Below are 22,236 nucleotides of genomic sequence, written 5' to 3' on the forward strand. Positions count from 1 at the left end.
AGGTCCGTCTAGTCAAGGCTATGGTTTTTCCTGTGGTCATGTATGGATGTGAGAGTTGGACTGTGAAGAAGGCTGAGTGCCGAAGAATGGATGCTTTTGAACTGTGGTGTTGGAGAAGACTCTTGAGAGTCCCTTGGACTGCAAGGAGATCCAACCAGTCCATTCTGAAGGAGATCAGCCCTGGGATTTCTTTGGAAGGAATGATGCTAAAGCTGAAACTCCAGTACTTTGGCCACCTCATGCAAAGAGTTGACTCATTGGAAAAGACTCTGATGCTGGGAGGGATTAGGGGCAGGAGGAGAAGGGGACGACAGAGGATGAGATGGCTGGATGGCATCACGGACTCGATGGACGTGAACCTGAGTGAACTCTGAGAGTTGGTGAAAGACAGGAAGGCCTGGCATGCTGCGATTCATGGGGTCGCAAAGAGTCGGACACGACTGAGCGACTGAACTGAACTGAGGCTCAAAACTTCCCACTCAATTTAAACGTTTCTCCCCTCTCCCTTCTCATATCAAATTTATAATCAGGTTTTATTCCTTCTTTCATTGTAATGCCTTTTAGATTCATTTTTCCCTCAACTTCCACCTTTTTTTTTTTTCTCATCCTTTTTTTATTTTTCCTGTCAATGATCCTTGGATGACCCCTGCGTCTCTTCTTTCAATCCAGGGCCAAATTAATGATCAAGGGATTATTTAGGATACAATTTACACCGTTTATCTCCCTTTGTCAAAAACTCTAAATAGTTCTGTGGTATTAAAGGTTTTACTAGGAATAAGATTCCTTTCCTGGGGGAACGGCATCAACTCCAGCTTCTAGAAAGTTCCTTCTCCAGCCCCCTGGGTGAAATTTTATCCTTTCTGGAAAACCTGATTTGATTTCCATATCCCCGGAGACGCTATCCTTGACCAGTTATTCCAGTCCTGATGTCCTTTATCACTTGGGGGCCTTAGCCTGCCTAACTCTGAATGATGTTCTACACCCATGACTTTGACTCTGGAGGTTGGACCGGATTTTTGGCCCAACTTTCCATTACGAAGCACAGGATCCCACACTCAGTGTTAAGTTGAAAGAATGGATGTTTGAGTCAATGGTCGTGGTCCTGGCCGGATCCCTTCTTGTTAATCCTCAGTACTCCCTCTTCCTACCAGTCTGACCATGTCAGTCCGACCTCCGGACGCCACCAAACAGCTTTGGGATGGACTGTGTCCGAATGCGGGGCAGTTCCACGTCGCCGGATCTCTACGACTTAGCCTTGGGCCAAGGACAGTGGTGCAGAGCCCGGGACTCTGTTCCTAGCTCCCGGAGGGGCCGTTCGGTGGGAACTGGGTTGGTTTTGGGAATCGCGGCCTCTAGCGCCCATTACCCGGCGGGGAACGAGGGCGACCGGACCCGAACTGCTGGGGGATTCGGTGTCGCCCCTCGCCCTCCCCCTCACGGCCATTGGGCAGCCTCCGCGGACGGGGCGGGGCGGGGCGGGGCCCTCTCCATCTCCCCTCGGCTCCCCTCGGCTCCCCTCCCCTATTTCCCGGTGTGGGAACCTCGCGAGGCGGGACGCGCCGAGGGGCTGCCGAGGGGCGTCCGGTTACATCTCCGCCTTCCTCACCCTCCGGCCGCAGAGCTCCTCGGTGTGCGGGACGGCGCTCCGGGAACATGTTGGCCACGGTCCGCCGGAGCGGAGCTGCGTGGACGCGGGCGCTGCTGCTGCAGCTGCTGTTAGCGGGGCCTGGGGGCTGCTTGAGCCGCCAGGAGCTCTTTCCTTTCGGCCCCGAACATGGGGACCTGGAGCTGGAGGCCGGGGACGACCTGGTCTCTCCAGCCCTGGAGCTGAGCACTGCGCTCCACTTCTTCGACAGATCCGACATCGACTCGGTCTACGTGAGTGCGACCCCGGGCGGGAGGTGGGGGCACTTGGGCGAGAGGCCGCGAGGGGCTGAGGCGGCGTCTGGAGGAAGGCCCGGGCGGGCCGGGGCCGCCCGCGGAGCCGGACGGACCGGGGCGTCGTGGGCGGGCACGCGCACCCGGTGGTCGCCGGGGCGCGGGGTGCGGCGCTCCGTCTCCAAGCCCAAGGGGGCTCCCGCCTCCGCCCGGCCAGCCGACGCCTCTGCGCCGCCTGGTCACGATCGCTCGAGGAGGGTCACTGGGTTCTGGGGAGCTCGCCCCGTCTGCGCCGCCTCGCGAGCGCACTGCCAGGCTCCAGGACTCTGTGACCCGGGACCCCGGGACCCCGGGACCCCGGGATCCCGGGACCCGGGCGGAGTTTCCTCTCCCGCGGCAGTGGGCCGGGAAGTCTGTCCGCGTCGCGCCATTGTCCCCTGCTTTTGGGGGACAGGACCCGGTCCGCTTGGGACCAGGCGCCGGACGAAGGCCAGAGCTGGGTAGCAGCTGGCTCGCGGGCCCCGGGACTCCTGTAGGTGCCGGGGCAGATAAAAACCGCCAAGCCCAGCTCTCGGCCCGGGGAATGCAGTCGACAGCCCCTGCATTTGTGTGTGCGGACTCCGGATACGTCTTGGCAATGATTCTGCTCTGTGTCCAGAGTTCAGGGCTGGGAAAGCAGAGCGCCCCGGTGATCCAATTTCCTGTAGCCAACCATTGTCACCATGGGGGGTGGGGAGCCAGATGGGGAGAGGGTCAGGGAGGGACCTTTCGCTCTCTGGAGCCTTCTCCGGACTGGCTGGGCGCGGGGACGCTGTCAACTTGGTAAAGTACTTTCGTGCCGCCTCCTGTCGCTGCCGCGCACATGTGGATTTCATATAAAGCTGTGTGCATTCCAGAAGAGAGGCGGGGGAACAACTCCAACAGCGGCTGGAGCCTGTCCTGCCCCTGACATGGCTCTGCTGGTCTGATCCCGGCAAACTGCGCCCGGGACAACACCCACGTGGAGCTTGTCGGCTTTGCAGAAAAAGAATGAGTCCTTGAATTCTCCACCCATAGAGAACGTCCCCTTGCTATCCCCGCCGCCCTGACCTCCTTTGGCAGTCTGCTGTAGCCTAGAAAACTCCCTTTTAGGTTTTTAAATGTGCAAGATAAAATCCACAGGATTGCCAAGGAAATAAATTCTGTTGAAATAAGAGTTAAAATATTAAAAAAAAATGTTTGAAGTAAGATATGTCATTAAAAAAATAATTATATCAAATAACAAGGTGAAGCAGTGGCTCCAGTGTATGGTCAGCTAATGACTGAACTTTCAAGGTCATGGGACTGTAAACAGTATTCAGAGACACCTACTATACACCTACACCTCAGTTCAGTCAGTTCAGTCGCTCAGTCGTGACTCTTTGCGACGCCATCAATCGCAGCACGCCAGGCCTTCCTGTCCATCACCAACTCCCGGAGTTCACTCAGACTGACGTCCATCGAGTCCTACACCTACTATAATGACTGTATAGTGATAGGAGCATATCTGTGACTTCTATTAGTGGCATAGTCATTAAGCGCTAATAGAGTTGTTGCCTACACTTACAGTGGAAGGAAATGCTAAATTTGGGTTATGAGCTACTGAAAATTAAGTTTATTTTTCTAAGTTAACAGACCCATGAATTCTGTGGGGGGCAGGTAGTCATTGGATCCTAAGTTCAGAACCTCCATGTTAAATTCAGGCTCTTCTCCTCTCCTTTACTTGTGGCACCAGACTAAACACATTACATTCTACAGACCTAGAAAATCTATTGTTGAAAAGTGATTCCTGTCAATCCACACCTTCTGAGCCTCTTTGTTTATTTATAAAAATGTTTATATATTTGGCTGCTCCGGGTCTTGATTGTGGCATGCAGAGTCTTTAGTTGCAGCCTGAGTATCTTTTTTTTTTTCTTTTTAAGTTGCAGCTTTGGAACCCTTAGTTGTGACATATGGGATCTATTCTCTGACCAGGGATCGAACCCTAGCTCTCTGCATTGGGAGCGTGGAGTATTAGCCCCTGGACCACCAGGGAAGTCCCCTGAGCCTATTTGAGGTTTTAATCTACATATCAAGGAGAAAGACTCCCAGAGCTCTCTTCACATCTTAACTTCTGTGCTACAGGTTCAGTTCCCAGGAAGGACCCTGAGATAGAGATTGTATGTGAAAGCGTTAGTCACTTAGTCATGTTGGACTCTTTGCAACCCCATGGACTGTAGCTGGCCAGGCTCCTCTGTCCGTGGGACTCTCCAGGAAGAATATTGGAGTGGGTTGCCAGTCCCTTCTCCAGGGGATCTTCCTGACCCCGGGATCAAACCCAGGTCTCCCAAATTGCATGCAGATTCTTTACTGTCTGAGCCACCAGGGAAGCCCTGAGATAGAGATTAGCAGGCAGGTTATTTCATTAGGGGGAGCTCCTCAGATCCACCCCTGTGGAAGGGAGGGCAGTGAAGTAGCTGAGCTGCAATGAAAGTCAGCAAGATGCCTGCTACCCCTCTGGGAGCTCTTGAGGTGGGATAAGCCTTTCAAAGCTCTCTCAAGTCTCCTGAGAAGGTGATCAGTGATTAGATTAGGGCTGCCCTGGAAGGAGTTATGACCCTTGGGTGAGGCAGTTTTTTCCATGGAAACAACAGGCAGTGTCAAAGAGGAGGGCTGTGGGCTGCATTCCCGGGAGCGGAAGGGGGATCTGGTGCCATGTCACAGCGTCCACCACTATCTGTTGTGTAGATCCTCTTTAGCTGGTGGAAACCCTTACAGGGCTCTGAATGAAAAAGCGAATTGACAGGGAGTGTGAGTATGAACTAGATGGTCTGTACTGTTCTGGGCACTAGATTAGGAAAAAGAAAAGAAGGCCATTGAAATGGAAAACAGTTGCTGGGTGAGTATATCTACATGTGTCAGGGTCTAGCTAGTCTTACATTATTTAATCCTCACAGCAACTTGCCCCTCTTTTTTCAGATGAAGGAATAATAATTAGTAATTACTCAAGGCCATAGCATCAATTAAAAATGCCCAAGCTAGGATATCAGCCCAAGTCTATGTCTGACTCATAATGCTTTCAACGTCAACCCTAAAACATGCCATGGACCAAAGGGATTGCTGTGAATTAGAGTAGTGAGGGAAGATTTTACAGAGGAGATTACACTTAAGATTTTTTAAAATTTATATTTATTTATTTTAATTGGAGGCTAATTACTTTACAATATTGTATTGGTTTTACCATACATCAACATGAATCCACCGCGGGTGTACACATGTTCCCCATCCTGAACCCCCCTCCCTCCTTCCTCCCTGTACCATCCCCCTGGGTCATCCCAGTGCACCAGCCCCAAGCATCCTGTATCCTGCATCAAACCTGGACTGGCGATTCATTTCTTTTTTTTTTTTTTTTACTTTATTTTACTTTACAATACTGTATTGGTTTTTTCATACATTGACATGAATCCGCCACGGGTGTACATGAGTTCCCAAACATGAACCCCCCTCCCGCCTCCCACCCCATGTCATCTCTCTGGATCATCCCTGTGCACCAGCCCCAAGCATCCTGTATCCTGCATCGAACATAGACTGGCGATTCATTTCTTACATGATAGTATACATGTTTCAACGCCATTCTCCCAAATCATCCCACCCTCTCCCTCTCCCAGAGTCCAAAAGACTGTTCTATACATCTGTGTCTCTTTTGCTGTCTCGCGTACAGGGTTATCATTACCATCTTTCTAAATTCCATATATATGTTAGTATACTGTATTGGTGTTTTTCTTTCTGGCTTACTTCACTCAGTATAATCGGCTCCAGTTTCATCCACCTCATTAGAACTGATTCAGATGTATTCTTTTTAATGGCTGAGTAATACTCCATTGTGTATATGTACCACAGCTTTCTTATCCATTCATCTGCTGATGGACATCTAGGTTGCTTCCACGTCCTGGCTATTACAAACAGTGCTGCGATGAACATTGGGGTACACGTGTCTCTTTCAATTCTGGTTTCCTCAGTGTGTATGCCCAGCAGTGGGATTGCTGGGTCACAAGGCAGTTCTATTTCCAGCGTTTTAAGGAATCTCCACACTGTTCTCCATAGTGGCTGTACTAGTTTGCATTCCCACCAACAGTGTAAGAGGGTTCCCTTTTCTCCACACCCTCTTCAGCATTTATTGCTTGTAGACTTTTGGATCGCAGCCATTCTGACTGGCGTGAAATGGTACCTCATTGTGGTTTTGATTTACATTTCTCTGATAATGAGTGATGTTGAGCATCTTTTCATGTGTTTGTTAGCCATCCGTATGTCTTCTTTGGAGAAATGTCTGTTTAGTTCTTTGGCCCATTTTTTGATTGGGTTGCTTATTTTTCTGGAATTGAGCTGCAGGAGTTGCTTGTATATTTTTGAGATTAGTTGCTTGTCAGTTGCTTCATTTGCTATTATTTTCTCCCATTCTGAAGGCTGTCTTTTCACCTTGCTTATACTTTCATTTGTTGTGCAGAAGCTTTTAATTTTAATTAGGTCCCATTTGTTTATTTTTGCTTTTATTTCCAGTATTCTGGGAGGTGGGTCATAGAGGATCCTGCTGTGATTTCTGTCGGAGAGTGTTTTGCCTATGTTCTCCTCTAGAAGTTTTATAGTTTCTGGTCTTACATTTAGATCTTTAATCCATTTTGAGTTTATTTTTGTGTATGGTGTTAGAAAATGTTCTAGTTTCATTCTTTTACAAGTGGCTGACCAATTTTCCCAGCACCAGTTGCTAAAGAGATTGTCTTTAATCCATTGCATATTCTTGCCTCCTTTGTCAAAGATAAGGTGTCCATAGGTGTGTGGATTTATCTCTGGGCTTTCTATTTTGTTCCATTGATCTATATTTCTGTCTTTGTGCCAGTACCATACTGTCTTGATGACTGTGGCTTTGTAGTAGAGCCTGAAGTCAGGCAGGTTGATTCCTCCAGTTCCATTCTTCTTTCTTAAGATTGCTTTGGCTATTCGAGGTTTTTTGTATTTCCATACAAATTGTGAAATTATTTGTTCTAGCTCTGTGAAATACCATTAGTAGCTTGATAGGGCTTGCATTGAATGTATAGATTGCTTTGGGTAGTATACTCATTCTCACTATATTGATTCTTCCGATCCATGAACACGGTGTATTTCTCTATCTATTAGTGTCCTCTTTGATTTCTTTCACCAGTGTTTTATAGTTTTCTATATATAGGTCTTTAGTTTCTTTAGGTAGATATATTCCTAAGTATTTTATTCTTTCTGTTGCAATGGTGAATGGAATTGTTTCCTTAATTTCTCTTTCTATTTTCTCATTATTAGTGTATAGGAATGCAAGGGATTTCTGTGTGTTGATTTTATATCCTGCCACTTTACTATATTCATTGATTAGCTCTAGTAATTTTCTGGTGGAGTCTTTAGAGTTTTCTATGTAGAGAATCATGTCATCTGCAAACAGTGAGAGTTTTACTTCTTCTTTTCCAACTTGGATTCCTTTTATTTCTCTTTCTGCTCTGATTGCTGTGGCCAAAACTTCTAAAACTATGTTGAATGGTAGTGGTGAAAGTGGGCACTCTTGTCTTGTTCCTGACTTTAGGGGAAATGCTTTTACATTTAAGATTTGAAAGACAGGTACAATTTCATTAGACGGAGGCAGAAATGGAGAGGCCAGAAATAGAAGATACTGCTGGGGCAAGTGCATGATGGTGGAACAAGCTTGGCAGGTGCTGGGAAAGTGAGGAATATGACCCCACTGGAGCAGAATGTTGTTGTTGGAATAGGAGGATTCTTCCTGGGATAGGCAGGTGGGAGTCAGAAAATAAATGTATCAGCCAGCTCTTGCTGTGTAACAAACAACCACAAAACCTCAGTGGCATGTAACAATAAGCATCTGTTGCTCATGTGTCTGGAATTAGTAGATGGTGGGTTCATATAGGGTGGCTTCAGCAGGAGCAACTGGGATGATCTGGTTCTACCCTAGGCAGGGAGGTGGGAAGTGTCTATCATTTATCATAGCTATTTTGCCTAACATGGTAGCCATTTAGCTATGTATAGCTATTTTAAATTAAATTAATTAAAATGAAATAATATTAAAATTTCAGCTTTTGAATCACAATAGCTGACATTGCTGCTGTTGAATGTATGCATTACCACTTTATTCTATTAGATGGTGATGTTTCAGAGGGCCAGCATGTTCTTTTTTCATGGGGATGTCAAAAATGTAAGAGAGTAAGCGGAAATGCATAGTGCTTTTTCAAGTCTTCTCTTTTGGGTCACGTTTCCTAACATCTCACAGACTAAAGCAAGTCTCATGACTGAGCCATGGTGGGGCGAGGGGCCATCTTGGTTGCCCAGCTTGCTCTTGTGGGCCGTTGCATGATAAGATCTATTTCTCCGTGTGGAAAAACCTCATATTTTTGAAGTGGCAGTCCCGGTGATGAAGCCAGTCATTCTTTGGACCCTATCCTGAATAATGAGTGGTGAGTGGGCCAGTCTGTAAATCTGCTTAGCCAGCTCGCTGAGCCAACGAGCATATTCCATGAGCTCTGCTGCCTTGGCCAATGCTGTGAACTCCCCCAGGCAAGAGTTCTTCAAAAACTCAATGCAGTTGTACAGAACAGTCAAGACATTTGCTTCTTTTGTTTGGAATCTTATTACCTCGATTTACTAAGGCTGGTTATCTCATGCTGACTGAAAGCTCTAATTGCCTGTAGGCCAATAGAAGAAATTCTAGAATGTGATTCAGTTGCATATGATATTCTTTATGTCTTGATTCATACACATGGTGAAATGAATTAGTTATTATTTAATATGTTCAGTTGGTGTGGGAAGTAAAATTCTTCCTGTGATGGAAAAACAATAAAAGGATATCCTTGGAAGAAGAAAGATTGTATCCTGACTCTCCTGACTCATCTCCTCATCTTCCTTGTGTACGACTGTCTGTCTGTGTCTGTCTCACACACACACCACGTCTTCCACAAATTGATTTTCATTATCACTTACACATAGGAATCTTTCCTTAGGTAGGGTAAATTTAACTCTCCTTTTAAGATCTTCTCACATTCTTCCAACTTTTACCCTACCTTCTATGCCAATGTAGGCTGCTCATTTTCTTCAAAACTTGCTTCATTCCCACCAAGGGATTACCAAGGGATTCTTGTGTGTTGTATGGGACTGTGCTAGGCGCTGGGGCTCTAAACCATGTGAAATGCAGCTTCTGAATATGACCAGATCCGTGCCCTCCTCAAGGAAGTCCCAATGTCAGGAGGGAGCCACAGAGGAACAGGTGGTCCCAGTGCCCTGCACTGTGAATCATGATGAAGGAACAACACTCAACACTTGAGGAGCTCAGAGTCTCCAGACAAGCTCCACTCAACTGGGTTCAGTCCCTGACCCCTAGTAGGTTTGAGCTAAGTCCTTGAAGCATTGTACTGTGGTCATTGCTGATCTCATCCTCTATTCTGTCTGTCCACAAACAAATGACAAAGCCCCTAAAGTTGCAGAGTATGGTGCATTTCCTTTGTTCAGTTTTCCTTTCTTTGGGGATTATAACCAAACTCTGTGGCTTCATCTGCCTGCTCCGTGGCAGCGTCTCTGGGTTGTGTTTAAAGCACTATCCTGAGGCAATGTGCTCTTAAACTGGGCTTTCTTCTCCACTGAGAGCAGAGATCGCATCTTTTTTTAAAATAAAATCCAAACCTTTCTTCTATACTTCACTCTTGGTATTAGATTTTTAAATATTTATTTTTATTTATTCATTTGACTGAGCCACATCTTAGTTTCTGCATGCAGGATCTTTAGTTGTGGCATGCAAATGCTTAGTTGCAGCATGTGGGATCTAGTTCCCTGACCAAGGGTCAAACTTGGGCCCCCTACATTGGGAGTGAGGAGTCTTAGCCACTTGACCACCAAGGAAGTCTGTGGTGTTCAATTTTTTGATGTAACTTTTGAGAAACATGTTTCACGCACAACAAACTAATGCTACTCTTTCAAAGACATCAACAAAAAGATGTCCCTTATACACGTAATATACAGAACCATAAAATATGTCAAAATGGAAACTCCCTGCAATTTCTTAATGTACTAGGAAGTATAGCAAAGCAAAATAAAGCATTACAGACAAATAGTGTTTAGACATTCTGGCATATATAGTGTTCTTAGTGTAATTGGAATGAAACTTTTCTGTATATACACACAAAATATTTTAGAAGCAAGTAAAGTAAACAGAACCACCAGTTCTGTAAATTACTCTTGATCATGCAGGCAAGCAAGTCTCATATAGTTCATGGTGTTTCATTGAGGCAACACTTGTGCCCACAGAACCTACTGACTCCATGGCAGTTGCATTTGAGATCAAGACCAGCTTCATCTGCCATTTCCTTTTTTTCTATTATTTATTAAAAAAATTTTTATTCGGGTCTAGTTGTTTTACAACGTGGTTTTAGTTTCTACTGTACAGCAAAGTGAATTAGCTGTATGTATACATATATCTCTTTTTTTGGATTCCCTCACATTTAGGTCACCACAGAGCACGGAGTAGAGTTCCCTGTGCCATACAGTAGGTTCTCATTAGTTATCTGTTTATCAATAGTGTCATTGATATAGTGTCATCTGCCATTTCCTGAAGCAACATGCTGCTGCTGCTAAGTCACTCAGTCGTGTCCCACTCTGTGCAATCCCATGGACTGCAGCCTACCAGGCTCCTCCGTCCATGGGAGTTTCCAGGCAAGAGAATATACCCACTTGGTTTTGTGGTGGTGTTAGGGTGTGGGACTACTTGTCGCGTCTTCCTTTTGTTGTGTTTGAACCTTCAGCATTTCCAGTTGGTGTTCTCATGTACCTATGCTAAGTCACTTCAGTCGTGTCTGACTCTGTGTGACCCCATAGATGGCAGCCCACCAGGCTCCCCCATGTACCTATCAGGGCAAAATCTTTTCAAGGTTCATATTTTTAGTGTAGCATCTGCAGACCCAACCAGCAGCTGTGAACTTTGTCACTTTGCTGGTAGTTTGAACTTCCTGCTGCCACAGCAGGAAGCCCAGTGTTCATGCTCAAGAAATTAATTGCTTGCTCGTATAGCTACGGCTGATTCATGTTGATGTATGGCAGAAACCAACACAGTACTGTAAAGCAATTATCCTTCGATTAAAAATAAATAAATTAAAAACAACAAAAAAGAAATTAATTGTTTGGCTCTTCTGGTGGATTGCATTTTCAACATGTGTTCTTGTAACTTCTGGATTGCTCTTCTGAATTGGTTTTTTAATCTTGGCCTTTCCAACCTTCTATCATTTCTCGTATGTCTTGGCACTCCGATTAAGTTCTTTTTTAGCAGACTACAAGCTGATTAGATGTTTCTCTATATTCAACATGTTCCCATGAATTTTTTGGGGAGGCTAGAGTCTGGGTTTGATGGCAGGTTGCATGCAACTCTATCCTAGTTGTGAGTGGCTTGCAGGCCAGCCTGGCACCCTGAGGTTGTTGTATGCCTCTTGCCATCACTCATGGACCTGCTGCACTTACTGGCACAAAGGAAGTTTATGGTTAAGTCCAAGACCACCACCCATGGTTATGCAAGTGGCTTGCAGCACAGGGCTCTGGCTGAGAGGACAGACTGACTAAAATCCAGCCCACAGGCCACTCACCAAGTCCTGAACCTCAGCATGGGCCTTTCCATTCAGAGAAAAAAGTGCCTGCTTCTATTTTGCCTAAAGGCCTCCTATGGTCTAACAGTGGCCCTGGCTGGGTCACAGAATACTTAAGAGAGTATTAATTTCCATCAGAAGTGAAAAGGAAATTGATGAATCATGTTGATTAACTGATTTATAATTGAGGTCCAGTCATTTCATGTATCACCCGGTTACTATTCAGGACCTCTTTTTATTATTAAATGAAGAGGTTTGACAGGATTATCTCTAAGGTTCGTTTTATCATGGATCTTTGATGTTCTCTGATCAAGTGACCAGATGTTGAATAGGTACCTTTACTCGCTCAGTTGCATCTGACTCTTTGAGACCCCGTGGACTGTAGCCCGCCAGGCTCCTCCGTCCATGACATTTTCCAGGCAAGAATACTGGAGTGGGTTACCATTTCCTACTCCAGGGGATCTTCTTGACCCAAAGATCAAACCCTTGTCTCTTGAGTCTCCTGCATTGGCAGGTGGGTTCTTTACCACTGCACCACCTGGGAAGCTCTATTTCAGGACACTGGCTGTTTCTTATAAAATGTAGTGCAGTGTTGAAATACATTGTCTAGTCATTCAACAAATATTTAATTTGTTGCCTAACATGCCAGGACCAGTGCTAAGCTTTGGAGCTAGAGATTGAACCCAGACCAGTGTTGTTTTTGCTCTTCATAGTCTAGTGAGGAAGAAGTATCAGTAATGATACAGATCATTGACCAGTTGCCGCTATGATAAGTGCTATGAAGAAGAAGTTCATGTATTATGGTGAAACTGAGGGAGGTGGAGGGTCAGGAGGATCTTCTCAACCTGAAACTGAAGCCTGGAAAAAGAGGGTTAGCCATGTGAAAAAGGGAAAGGTCAGGATGGTGGCTCACTACTGAGTGTAAGACCAGGAGCAGGTAGAGAGGAAAAGCTTGGCATGTCTTTGGGATGGGATGAGAGCCAATGTGAGTGAGAGTGGTGGGGCAAGAACTGGAGGAGCTAAGCCAGACTTGGACACGCCAGCTCAAAGCCCTCCAAGCATTTCCCTTTGCACTTGACATCCAGCTTCTCACCACGTGTCTGCAACTTGCATGGTGCAGCGTGCTGGCTATCTGCCCTCATCCTATTGCCCTGCTCTTCTCTCATGCCAGACTGCTGCCTCAGCAGCCACTTTTTCTTCCTTGAGTGCAGCCAGCTTGTCCCACCCTGGTGCAGGCTCTTCTCTCTCCTCTGATCTCCGTGTGTCTGCACCTGCCTGTCACGCAGGTGCTCACACGCAGACCCCCGTGTGATGTTTTGTTACATTGTCGATTTCATCCCAGCATGTGTAGCCACCTAAAACTAGTCTGTTTATTTGTTCACTTGTTTGTTACTCGTCTTTTTTCACTAGACTCTGAGCCCTTTGAGGGTGGGGCAGTCTGACCTGACTTATTCACCGCTCTCTGCCTGGTACCGGGAGTAGTGTCTGGGGGACAGTAGGTGCTTTGTTATGGTTTGTTGAATGAATGAAGGAAGGAATGACTCCTAGGTATTTCTTTATTCTATAAAGCAGTGGGATGCCATTAGAGATTCTGAGTCGATGAGTGACTTGATTTTTTTAAAATTTTTATTTTATATTGGAGTATGTGTGTGTGTTAACTGCTTAGTTGTGTTCAGTCTTTGTGACCCTGTGGACTGTAGCCTGCCAGGTTCCTCAGTCCATGGAATTCTCCAGCAAGAGTACTGGAGTGGGTTGCCATTTCCTTCTCCAGTATTGGAGTATAGTTGATTTACAATGTTGCGTTAGTTCCAGGTATACAGCAAAGTGATTCAATTATATATAATTACTGCATATATTTATTTTTCAAATTATTTTCCCATTTAGGTTATTATAGAATATTGAATAGACTTCCCTGTGTTGTATAGTATCCTTGTTGGTTATCAACAACAATATCCTTGTTGGTTATCTGTTTTAAATATAGCAGTGTGTAATTTCAATCCCACGATCCTAATTTATCCCCATCCCCTCCTGACATGATTTATTTTTAAAAGATTTCCATTTCCTCAACAAAAAAAAAATGGTGTTAGAGAAAAAGGAGGGACAACTGCCTAGATTAAAAGGGTTTTAGAAACAAGTTAGTCAAATGCAAAGTGAGGACTTTGTTGAATCCTGATGGAGACAAAGTGGCCGGAAAAGACATTTTTGAGACAAACTGCTTTTCTAGAAAAGCTACATATGGAGTTATTGATGGGTGAAATAATCTGATGCCTTGGATTTCATTTAAAATACTTCAAAAGAGAAAAAAAATAATGCACATATGTGGAAAGAACAGATAAAATGAGAACTAGAGCATGTGGATACTTTTGGTGATTCTTGTGTATTTGAAATTTTTCCCTTGTAAGTAACTTATCATAAGAAGCTTTTAAAAAATTATGCTGCCTCCGGATAGAGGATTTTGGGGGGAAGTGTGGAGGAGGAAGAGTGAAGTCCGCAGCTAGAGACCTGTTGCCAGCGTACAGGGGAGGGTGTGACAGTGTCTGGACAGGGGTTGTGTGTGTAAGGAGGCTTGCTCGCGTGTTATCACATCTGAGACATGCAGCCGCCTTGTGAGGTCATTCGGGCAGGTGATAGGACCAGCCCCATATTATAGAGAGGAAAACTGACCCCTGCAGCTTGTCAAATACCTTGTCAAAATACACTCAGCTAGTGCTGAGGTGGACCTTGAGCTCGGATCTTACCATTCCTAGCTCCGTGGTCTTTGTACTGTGACACCTTGGACACTGATTCCTTCCCTTCCTTCACTGATTTATTCATTTCACAGTCTCTTATCAGCACTGTAGTGTACAGATTTGGGGACCAGGTATGTGTGGCTACATCAGATGATGAGTGACACCTCATATGGTTCCTGCTGTCATGGAACTCACTACTGTCACACCACTCACACTGCATCACAACATACACTGCATCACAACACTCACCATTGCATTGCTTGTGAAAACAGTTGGTTCTTAGTCCTTAAGGAGCAGGCTTACTAACTCGGGTAAATTTTTTCCTTTTTTTTTTCTGGCCGTGGCACAGGGCATGTGGGGTCTTAGTTTCCCCACCAGGGGTTGGACCTGTGCCCCTGCAGTGGAAGTGCCGTCTTAACTACTTGACTGCTAGGGAAGTCCCTTTAATTTTCACTCAGAAGTGTTTTCACACAGATACAAAAAAGGGGAGAAATGAGTATCATGAACACCCATAGACACATTACATAAATGTAACCATTGTTAGCATTTTCCCTATTTAATTAATTCTTCTTTACTCATGTATCCAAAGTAAATTAAAGTCAGTATGACATTTCCTCACTAAATATTTTATATGCATTCCTAAAACAATAAGAGCATTTCCCTAACCAGCATACTTTTATCTCACTAAACAAAATCAACGTGTGTGTGTTAGTCACTCAGTCATGTCCAACTCCTTGTGATCCCATAGAGTGTAGCCTGCCAGGCTTCTCTGTCTATGGAATTCTCCAGGCAAGAATACTGGAGTGAGTTGCCATTTTCTCCTCCAGGGGATCTTCCAGACCCAGGGATCAAACCCAGGTCTCCTGCATTGCAGGCAGATTCTTTACTGCCTGAGTCACCAGGTAGGCCCTAACAAAATCAATAATAACAAAAACAAAATCAACAATAATTTCCTATTTTCAGTTTAAGCCTTGTCCATATCAAATCTCTGATATCCCCAAAGCTGTCTTTATAAGCTAGAATTATTCGGATTGGGGACCAAAGAATGACAGGCGCTGCATTTGACTTTTTAGTCTCTTAATTTTACCAATCCTCTCCCCATTTTTGATTTATCAAGTTATTTAAGAGTCGCTGCTTATTGTCCTATATAATGTCCTATTTTCTGCATTTGACTTTTTCTGTAATGTAGTCTAGCCTGTTATTGCATCTCTATAATTTCTGAAAACTGGTAATTTGGAAATATTCAGGTTAAACATTGTTTTTGTTAGAAAACGTAGAATTTTACTTTAAAATTAACTTGGGGAATAGTAAGACAGTGCAAATGGGTAAAAAAAAAACTTGCAAAAATACTGCGAAGTTTTCTTACTAGCCTGGCCTTCAGTCCCATTGGTCTCTCCCCAGAGACAATTACTATTCATGAATTTTTTCTCTCCTTGCAGAGAGATTCTCAAATGTACAAACATGTGTGTGTACACATTCCCTCTTGTTTTGTACACTTCCTTGATTTTTTAAATAACAGCTTTATGAGATATAATTTATGTACTATAAAATTCACCCCTTTACAGTGTACAACTCAATGATTTTGTATATCCCAGGGAATTGTGCAACCATCATCATGGTCTGGTGGGCTGACGTCTATGGGGTTGCACAGAGTTGGACCCGACTGAAGTGACTTAGCAGCAGCAGCATGGTCTAACTCTGGAATGTTTGCTCACACCTCACCCCATTCCACTCCACCCCCACCCAAACAAACCCAGTAACCTTTAGCAATCATTCCCATCTCCCCCCATCTCCCCCAGCCCCTGGAAACCAGTTATCTACTGCCCGTCTCTATGGACATGTCTGCTCTGGACTTTTCACATAAATAGAATCATACAACGTGTGATCCTTTGTGATGGGTTCCTTTCACCCAGCATAACATTTTCAAGGCTTGTCCACTTTGCTGTACATGTCAGTTCCCAGTTCTATGACTGAATAATATTCTGTTGTTGAATTTGTCCATCCATAAGCTCATGGATATTCAGCTTGTTTCTCCTTTCTGGCTGTTAGGAATAATGCTGCTGTGAATGTTGTGTCCAGGTTTTGTGTGGACATCTGCTTTCAGGTCTCTTAGATATACCTAGGAGTGGAATTGTGTATGGATGTGAGAGTTGGACTGTGAAGAAGGCTGGGCACTGAAGAACTGATGCTTTTGAACTGTGGTGTTGGAGAAGACTCTTGAGAGTCCCTTGGACTGCAAGGAGATCCAACCAGTCCATTCTAAAGGAGATCAGTCCTGGGTGTTCTTTGAAAAGAATGATGCTAAAGCTGAAACTCCAGTACTTTGGCCACCTCATGTGAAGAGTTGACTCATTGGAAAAGACTCTGATGCTGGGAGGGATTGGGGGCAGGAGGAGAAGGGGACGACAGAGGATGAGATGGCTGGATGGCATCACGGACTCAATGGACGTGAGTCTGAGTGAACTCCCGGAGTTGGTGATGGACAGGGAGGCATGGCGTGCTGCGATTCATGGGGTCGCAAAGAGTTGGACATGACTGAGCGACTGAACTGAACTGAACTGAACTGATGGTAACTCTATGTTTAATATTTTGAGGAACTGTCAAACCAGTTTTCAAAGAAGCGTACCATTAATCAGCAACGTATGAGGGTTCCAGTTTCTCCACATCATCCTCAACACTCATTGTTATCTAACTTTATGATTTTAGCATCCTAGTGGGTGTAATGTGGTATCTCATTGTGCTTTTGATTTGCATGTCCCTGATGCTAATGATGTTGAGCATATTTTCATGTCCTTATTGGCTGTTTGTATATCTGCTTTGGAAAACATCTGTTCATATCCCTTGCTCATTTTTAATTGGGTTTGTATTTTCATTGATGAGTAGGTTAAACATTTAACGAATATTTCATGAATGAAGCTGTGTATGTCACACTGTATAACATCAGGAGGCAAGTGATGTCTGCTTACTCTGTTAGCTGCTTGTGTTAAGGTGATGACAGCTTAGATCATGTCTGTTGGGTTACATTTTTCCTCTTGTGAGCAGGGAGCAAGCAATGGGGTGATACTTTGACTTTACACAGCTGTCCTCTTGCCCACCAATCTTTCACTTAATGTCTTTGGCGACTATTGATACTCTGCCTAAATCAATTACTAAATTAAGGGTTGCAAAATGGTGTTCTATTTTGTCTTGCTTGTTGGCTTGTTGCCTTTGCTGTTTGGTTTCTAGCATTCTTTCAGTTAATACATTATTAGCTGGCTTCACATGTGGAGTGAGTGAAGTGAAAGTCCTTCATCAAATGGGGCTTTGGGGTTATACTGACTTGGTTCATTCTGGAAAGGCAGATGAGTGCTTAATTCTTTCCTTGTGATATTTGATGTTCAAATTAAGGGGTTGATATAATCCAAATTCAGGGAGTCCTGGTGCCCTAATCAGCACAGGTGAACTTCTGATTTCTCCATTGGAGGTGTTAGAGAGGCAGGCTTCTCCCCAGACACTGCCGGTTTGGACAAGGTCCTTCTCTTCCCTTCCCTGATCACCTACTGTTCTGGAATGCTGAAGGACACTTCTACCTCTTCTGTGATAGACACATCAGAAGTTAAAATTTAAAGACTCTCAACCACTTTTCAATGTCTCAGTAGTAATTCCCTGCAGAAGAAATGGCCAACTGATCCAGAGCCTCTCATTAGGCATTAGCTGGATTAAGTTTAAAACACTGACTCATCTTTTAACTATTACCCTAGGTTGCCCCTTGTTTTTAATCTGCTAATCCTTTTGTTTCTGTCTCTAATTCAAGCCAGAGTCATTTCCCTGGCTCAGTGGGGTTAAGAGAAAACATTTGCAATTGACTCAAGAGTTTTGTTCTGGCACTTTTGTTGTAACCACGTGTTCTGGGAAACAAACTTGCTCAGAAGGACAATGCAGATAGTGGAGGGCAGTTTATTACACCGGTGGGCCCAAAGCAGAGTCTCCTCTTAGCCAAGGACCCCGACCAGTCTTTCTGAAAACCTTATATACCCTAAGTGTACGTGCCCAAACCCACCTCCCCAAATTCCCTGAAACTAGTCTGAGCAAAGGAAAAGAAAGATACAATCAAAGTTGGCCTGTGATTCATATGCCTTAAGCCTAAGTAGTTAACAGTGGACAATTATCAATAGGCCTGTGGTCATACCCCAATAAGCATAATAGAATTTATGATTCTATTCGGTTACACAGATAATTAGGGTATTCTTTTAGGCAACAGAGAGTCTAGGTACGAGCCCTGGGGCTCTTCCATGCAGGGGGCCTGGTTTTCCAGTTGGTATGTCGTTTCCACAGATACTGGGCATATAGCTCAAAGTCCACAGTCCGGCTCAAGATGTGGAGCCTGTTCTGTCTGTTTCCTCCTTCATTCCCCCCTCTTGATGCTCTTAACTCATAATATGAGCATCACTCATAGGGATATATTGCGCCCTGACTCTCCGACCTCCAGTTTGGGAGAAAGACATCAACTTTTGGGTTGCAAAGTTCGTAATACACTGTAAAATAAAGGGCCCACAAACCAGCACTATCAAGGCAACTATAACAATGGTAAATATAGTTTTCCACCAATCACCCTTCACCCAGGTAGGACCGAAATCCAAAAAGAAAGATTATCATCAGACATAACTTTTACCTGACCTTTCATGTCATCTGCTGCTGCTGCTGCTGCTGCTAAGTCACTTCAGTCGTGTCTGACTCATATCATCTAGGGTGGCTGATATATAGCCGGATAAATCAGGAATATATACACAACATTCAACATTAATTATAGCACAGGTCCCTCTTTGTACTGAAACTATGGTTAGTCTCAAGATGATACCAGCAAGTCCTTGTCGCAGCAGTTGATTGTAGAGCTTCACCTCTTGTTCTTCTTTAAGATGACCTTGGTTTCACAGGGGTCAGTGGGGTCCTTTTGTGTAGTCCGCTCGGTGTCCTCCGGGTCTGCGTGGTATGCTCTCTTCACCCTCATGTGGAGGATCCAGGGAGTGACACCTGCAACTTTAACTGCAGTAGGGCTGGTTAGAACAACAGTATATGGACCCTTCCAATATGGGGCCAAGGAGTCATATTTCCAGTCCTTGACCACACCTGATCCCCGGGCACAAATTTGTGAATCTGTTCCCCAAGGGGGAATGGCGCCCTTTCTTGTACAAACTTAGTTACCTAATTTATTACTGTACCCAGTTGTTCCATCTGCTGTGAAATCTCATCTCCCCTTACCTGAGGCAGATTTGTTGACACCTGTTTTATTATGGGAGGAGGCCTCCCATACACAGTTTTGTATGGAGAAGAGCCTTGGGACTGTGGGGTCATCCTGAGTCTTGAGCAGAGCCGTCGGAAACAAGTCCACCCAGGAACAGTCAGTCTCTAAGGTCCACTTGGAGAGTGTCTCTTTAAGTGTTCAGTTGGTTCCTTCCACCATCCCAGAACTCTGGGGCCTATATGCTGTACGTAATTTCCGCTTGATGTTTCAAGTTTTGCTTACTTGTTATACGAAATCAGCTACGAAAGCCGGGCCATTGTTTGATCCAATGCTGGTAGGAAGTCCAAATCTGGCAACTGTCTCCCTAAGCAGGCACCGGGCTACTTTTGATGTCCTTTCAGTCGGCGTAGGAAAAGCTTCTACCCATCCCGAGAACGTACACACCATGCCCAGCAGGTAGTGGCAGTGTTGGTGAGGTTTCATTTCAGTGAAGTCCACATCCAGATGTTCAAAGGGCAGCGAGCCTTTCACCTGAATCCCTGGAGGTTTCGGTCTGTGCCGAGAGGCAGCCTTGACCTGTGAGCAGGCAGTGCAGTTCTGAGATTTTGTCCTGCATAGGGAAGAGAGGCGCGGAACCAAGAAATATTTTCAAATTAGCTCTTCCAATTTGTCATGGCCTAGATGGGTCACTTGGTGCGTTTGGCTTACCAGAGTGGGTGCCAGCTCCTCCGGTACCAATAATTTGCCACTTGGCAATTTTCACCATCCCTTTTCAGTCTTGATGGCCCCTTCTGCTTTGGCTGGTTGTTTTGGGCTTCAGTGTATTTTGGAGAGTCTAACGTTAGCTCAGGTAGCTCCGCCAATATGAGAGCTTTAATAGGGGCTTCACTTGTCACCCCCAAGCCCTCAGCTGCTTGTTTAGCAGTCTTATCTGCCAGTCTGTTTCCTGAGCCTGGGGGGTATCCTCTTTGTGACGTCCTCAGCAGTGTATGACTGCAATCCTTTGTGGTTTCCAGGCAGCATCTGCTAAGTCACTTCAGTCGTGTCTGACTCTGTGCGACCCCATAGATGGCAGCCAACCAGGCTTCCCCATCCCTGGGATTCTCCAGGCAAGAACACTGGAGTGGGTTGCCATTTCCTTCTCCAATGCATGGAAGTGAAAAGTGAAAGTGAAGACGCTCAGTCGTGTCCGACTCTTGGCGACCCCATGGACTGCAGCCTTCCAGGCTCCTCTGTCCATGGGATTTTCCAGGCAAGAGTACTGGAGTGGGGTGCCATTGCCTTCTCCAGGCAGCATCTAATAGGATCTTAATTTCTTCCTTATTTTAATCTCTTTTCCACTAGCTGTCAAAGGCCTCTCTCCTTATACAGAGCCCTGTAGCGTGGCAAAAGCATACTTGGAGTCTGTGTCAGTGTTTGTCTTCTTACCTTTTGACAGCTGGAGGGTGTGGGTTAGAGCATATAGTTCGGCCTGTTGAGTGGACCAGTATGATGGCAGAGAGCTAGCCTCAACGATGGTTTTTTCCACGACTACTGCATATCCCAACAGTCTACTGTATAGACTGCTTCCACTATTTTTAAGTTCATGGTGTTCTCTGGTGGCCATCCTACTCCCATAGGGGGCCATTCGACCTCACAGAGTATGTGGAGGTGGTTAGGCTTCATCTTCACCCCATGCTGCTGCTACTAAGTCGCTTCAGTCACATCCGACTCCGTGCGACCCCATAGATGGCAGCCTACCAGGCCCCTTCGTCCTTGGGATTCTCCAGGCAAGAACGCTGGAGTGGGTTGCCATTTCCTTCTCCAATGCATGAAAGTGAAAAGTGAAAGTGAAGTCGCTCAGTTGTGTCCGACTCTTAGCGACCCCATGGACTGCAGCCTACCAGGCTCCTCCATCCATGGGATTTTCCAGGCAAGAGTACTGGAGTGGGTTGCCATTGTCTTCTCCGGCTTCACCCCATAGTCTCCTCCTAATCCCTTCTTTAAATTTTTAATCATGCACTCCAGTACAGTTGCCTTAGATTCACTTCCCCTCATCTTGCTTACCTTCTTGGACCTTCTTCTCCTTTTCCTTTTCGTTCTGTCTACGAAGTTCTCAGTAACCCTATGTACTTCTGATATTTCCACTCAATGACACTTAAATTGCCATTCTGCCTCCTTCCTAACTGGGGTGAGAAGAGCCTTACCTGCCAGATCCCAGAGGGAGAAGGGGGATCGGTGTGTCTTCACCTGCTGGTCAGCACAGCCGAACCAGAACACCATGTGATCCAAGACTGTGTCTCCCTTAACTTTAAAAGTCCGTTCTGCCTTGGTGGGCTTGATCAGGTGCGGATGAAAATACAGATGGGTTAAATATCCCACATCCCAGGCCCTCTCCGGAAAAGCCAATTTGTACTCACTTTGACTTCTCTGGTTGCTCAGATGATAAAGCATCTGTCTAGAGTGCGGGAAACCCAGGTTTGATCCCTGGGTTGGGAAGATCCACTGGAGAAGGAAATGGCAATCCACTCCAGTACTATTGCCTGGAAAACCCCATGGACAGAGGAGCCTGATAGGCTACAGTCCATGGGGTCGCAAAGAGTCGGACATGTCTGAGCAACTTCATTCATTCATTCACTCATGTATCCCCCTCCTTCTAGCCTGACAATTCTGAGGGGGTCAAGAATTTTATAGAAGATGGGACACCTCCTTGGGGAGAGCAGAATACGAACACACAAAAACCAAGTTTCTTCTCCTAAAAATCCCCTGCCAATTGCTTGGT

At 45.3% G+C, this 22,236-nt stretch overlaps 1 protein-coding gene across 1 annotated transcript in view; it reads left to right on the forward strand.

Moving 5' to 3' along the window:
- Nucleotides 1-1,546: 1,546 nt before the first annotated feature.
- Nucleotides 1,547-22,236, forward strand: part of NID1 (nidogen 1) — a 99,124-nt gene continuing 78,434 nt past the window's right edge. The window contains exon 1 of the mRNA XM_068981722.1: nucleotides 1,547-1,878. Coding sequence (XP_068837823.1) covers nucleotides 1,654-1,878 — 225 coding nt within the window. The 5' untranslated portion in view covers nucleotides 1,547-1,653. The remainder of the gene's footprint in view (nucleotides 1,879-22,236) is intronic.

Source organism: Capricornis sumatraensis, chromosome 10 (genome assembly GCF_032405125.1).
Source record: "Capricornis sumatraensis isolate serow.1 chromosome 10, serow.2, whole genome shotgun sequence".
In the NCBI taxonomy this organism is placed as follows: domain Eukaryota; kingdom Metazoa; phylum Chordata; class Mammalia; order Artiodactyla; family Bovidae; genus Capricornis; species Capricornis sumatraensis.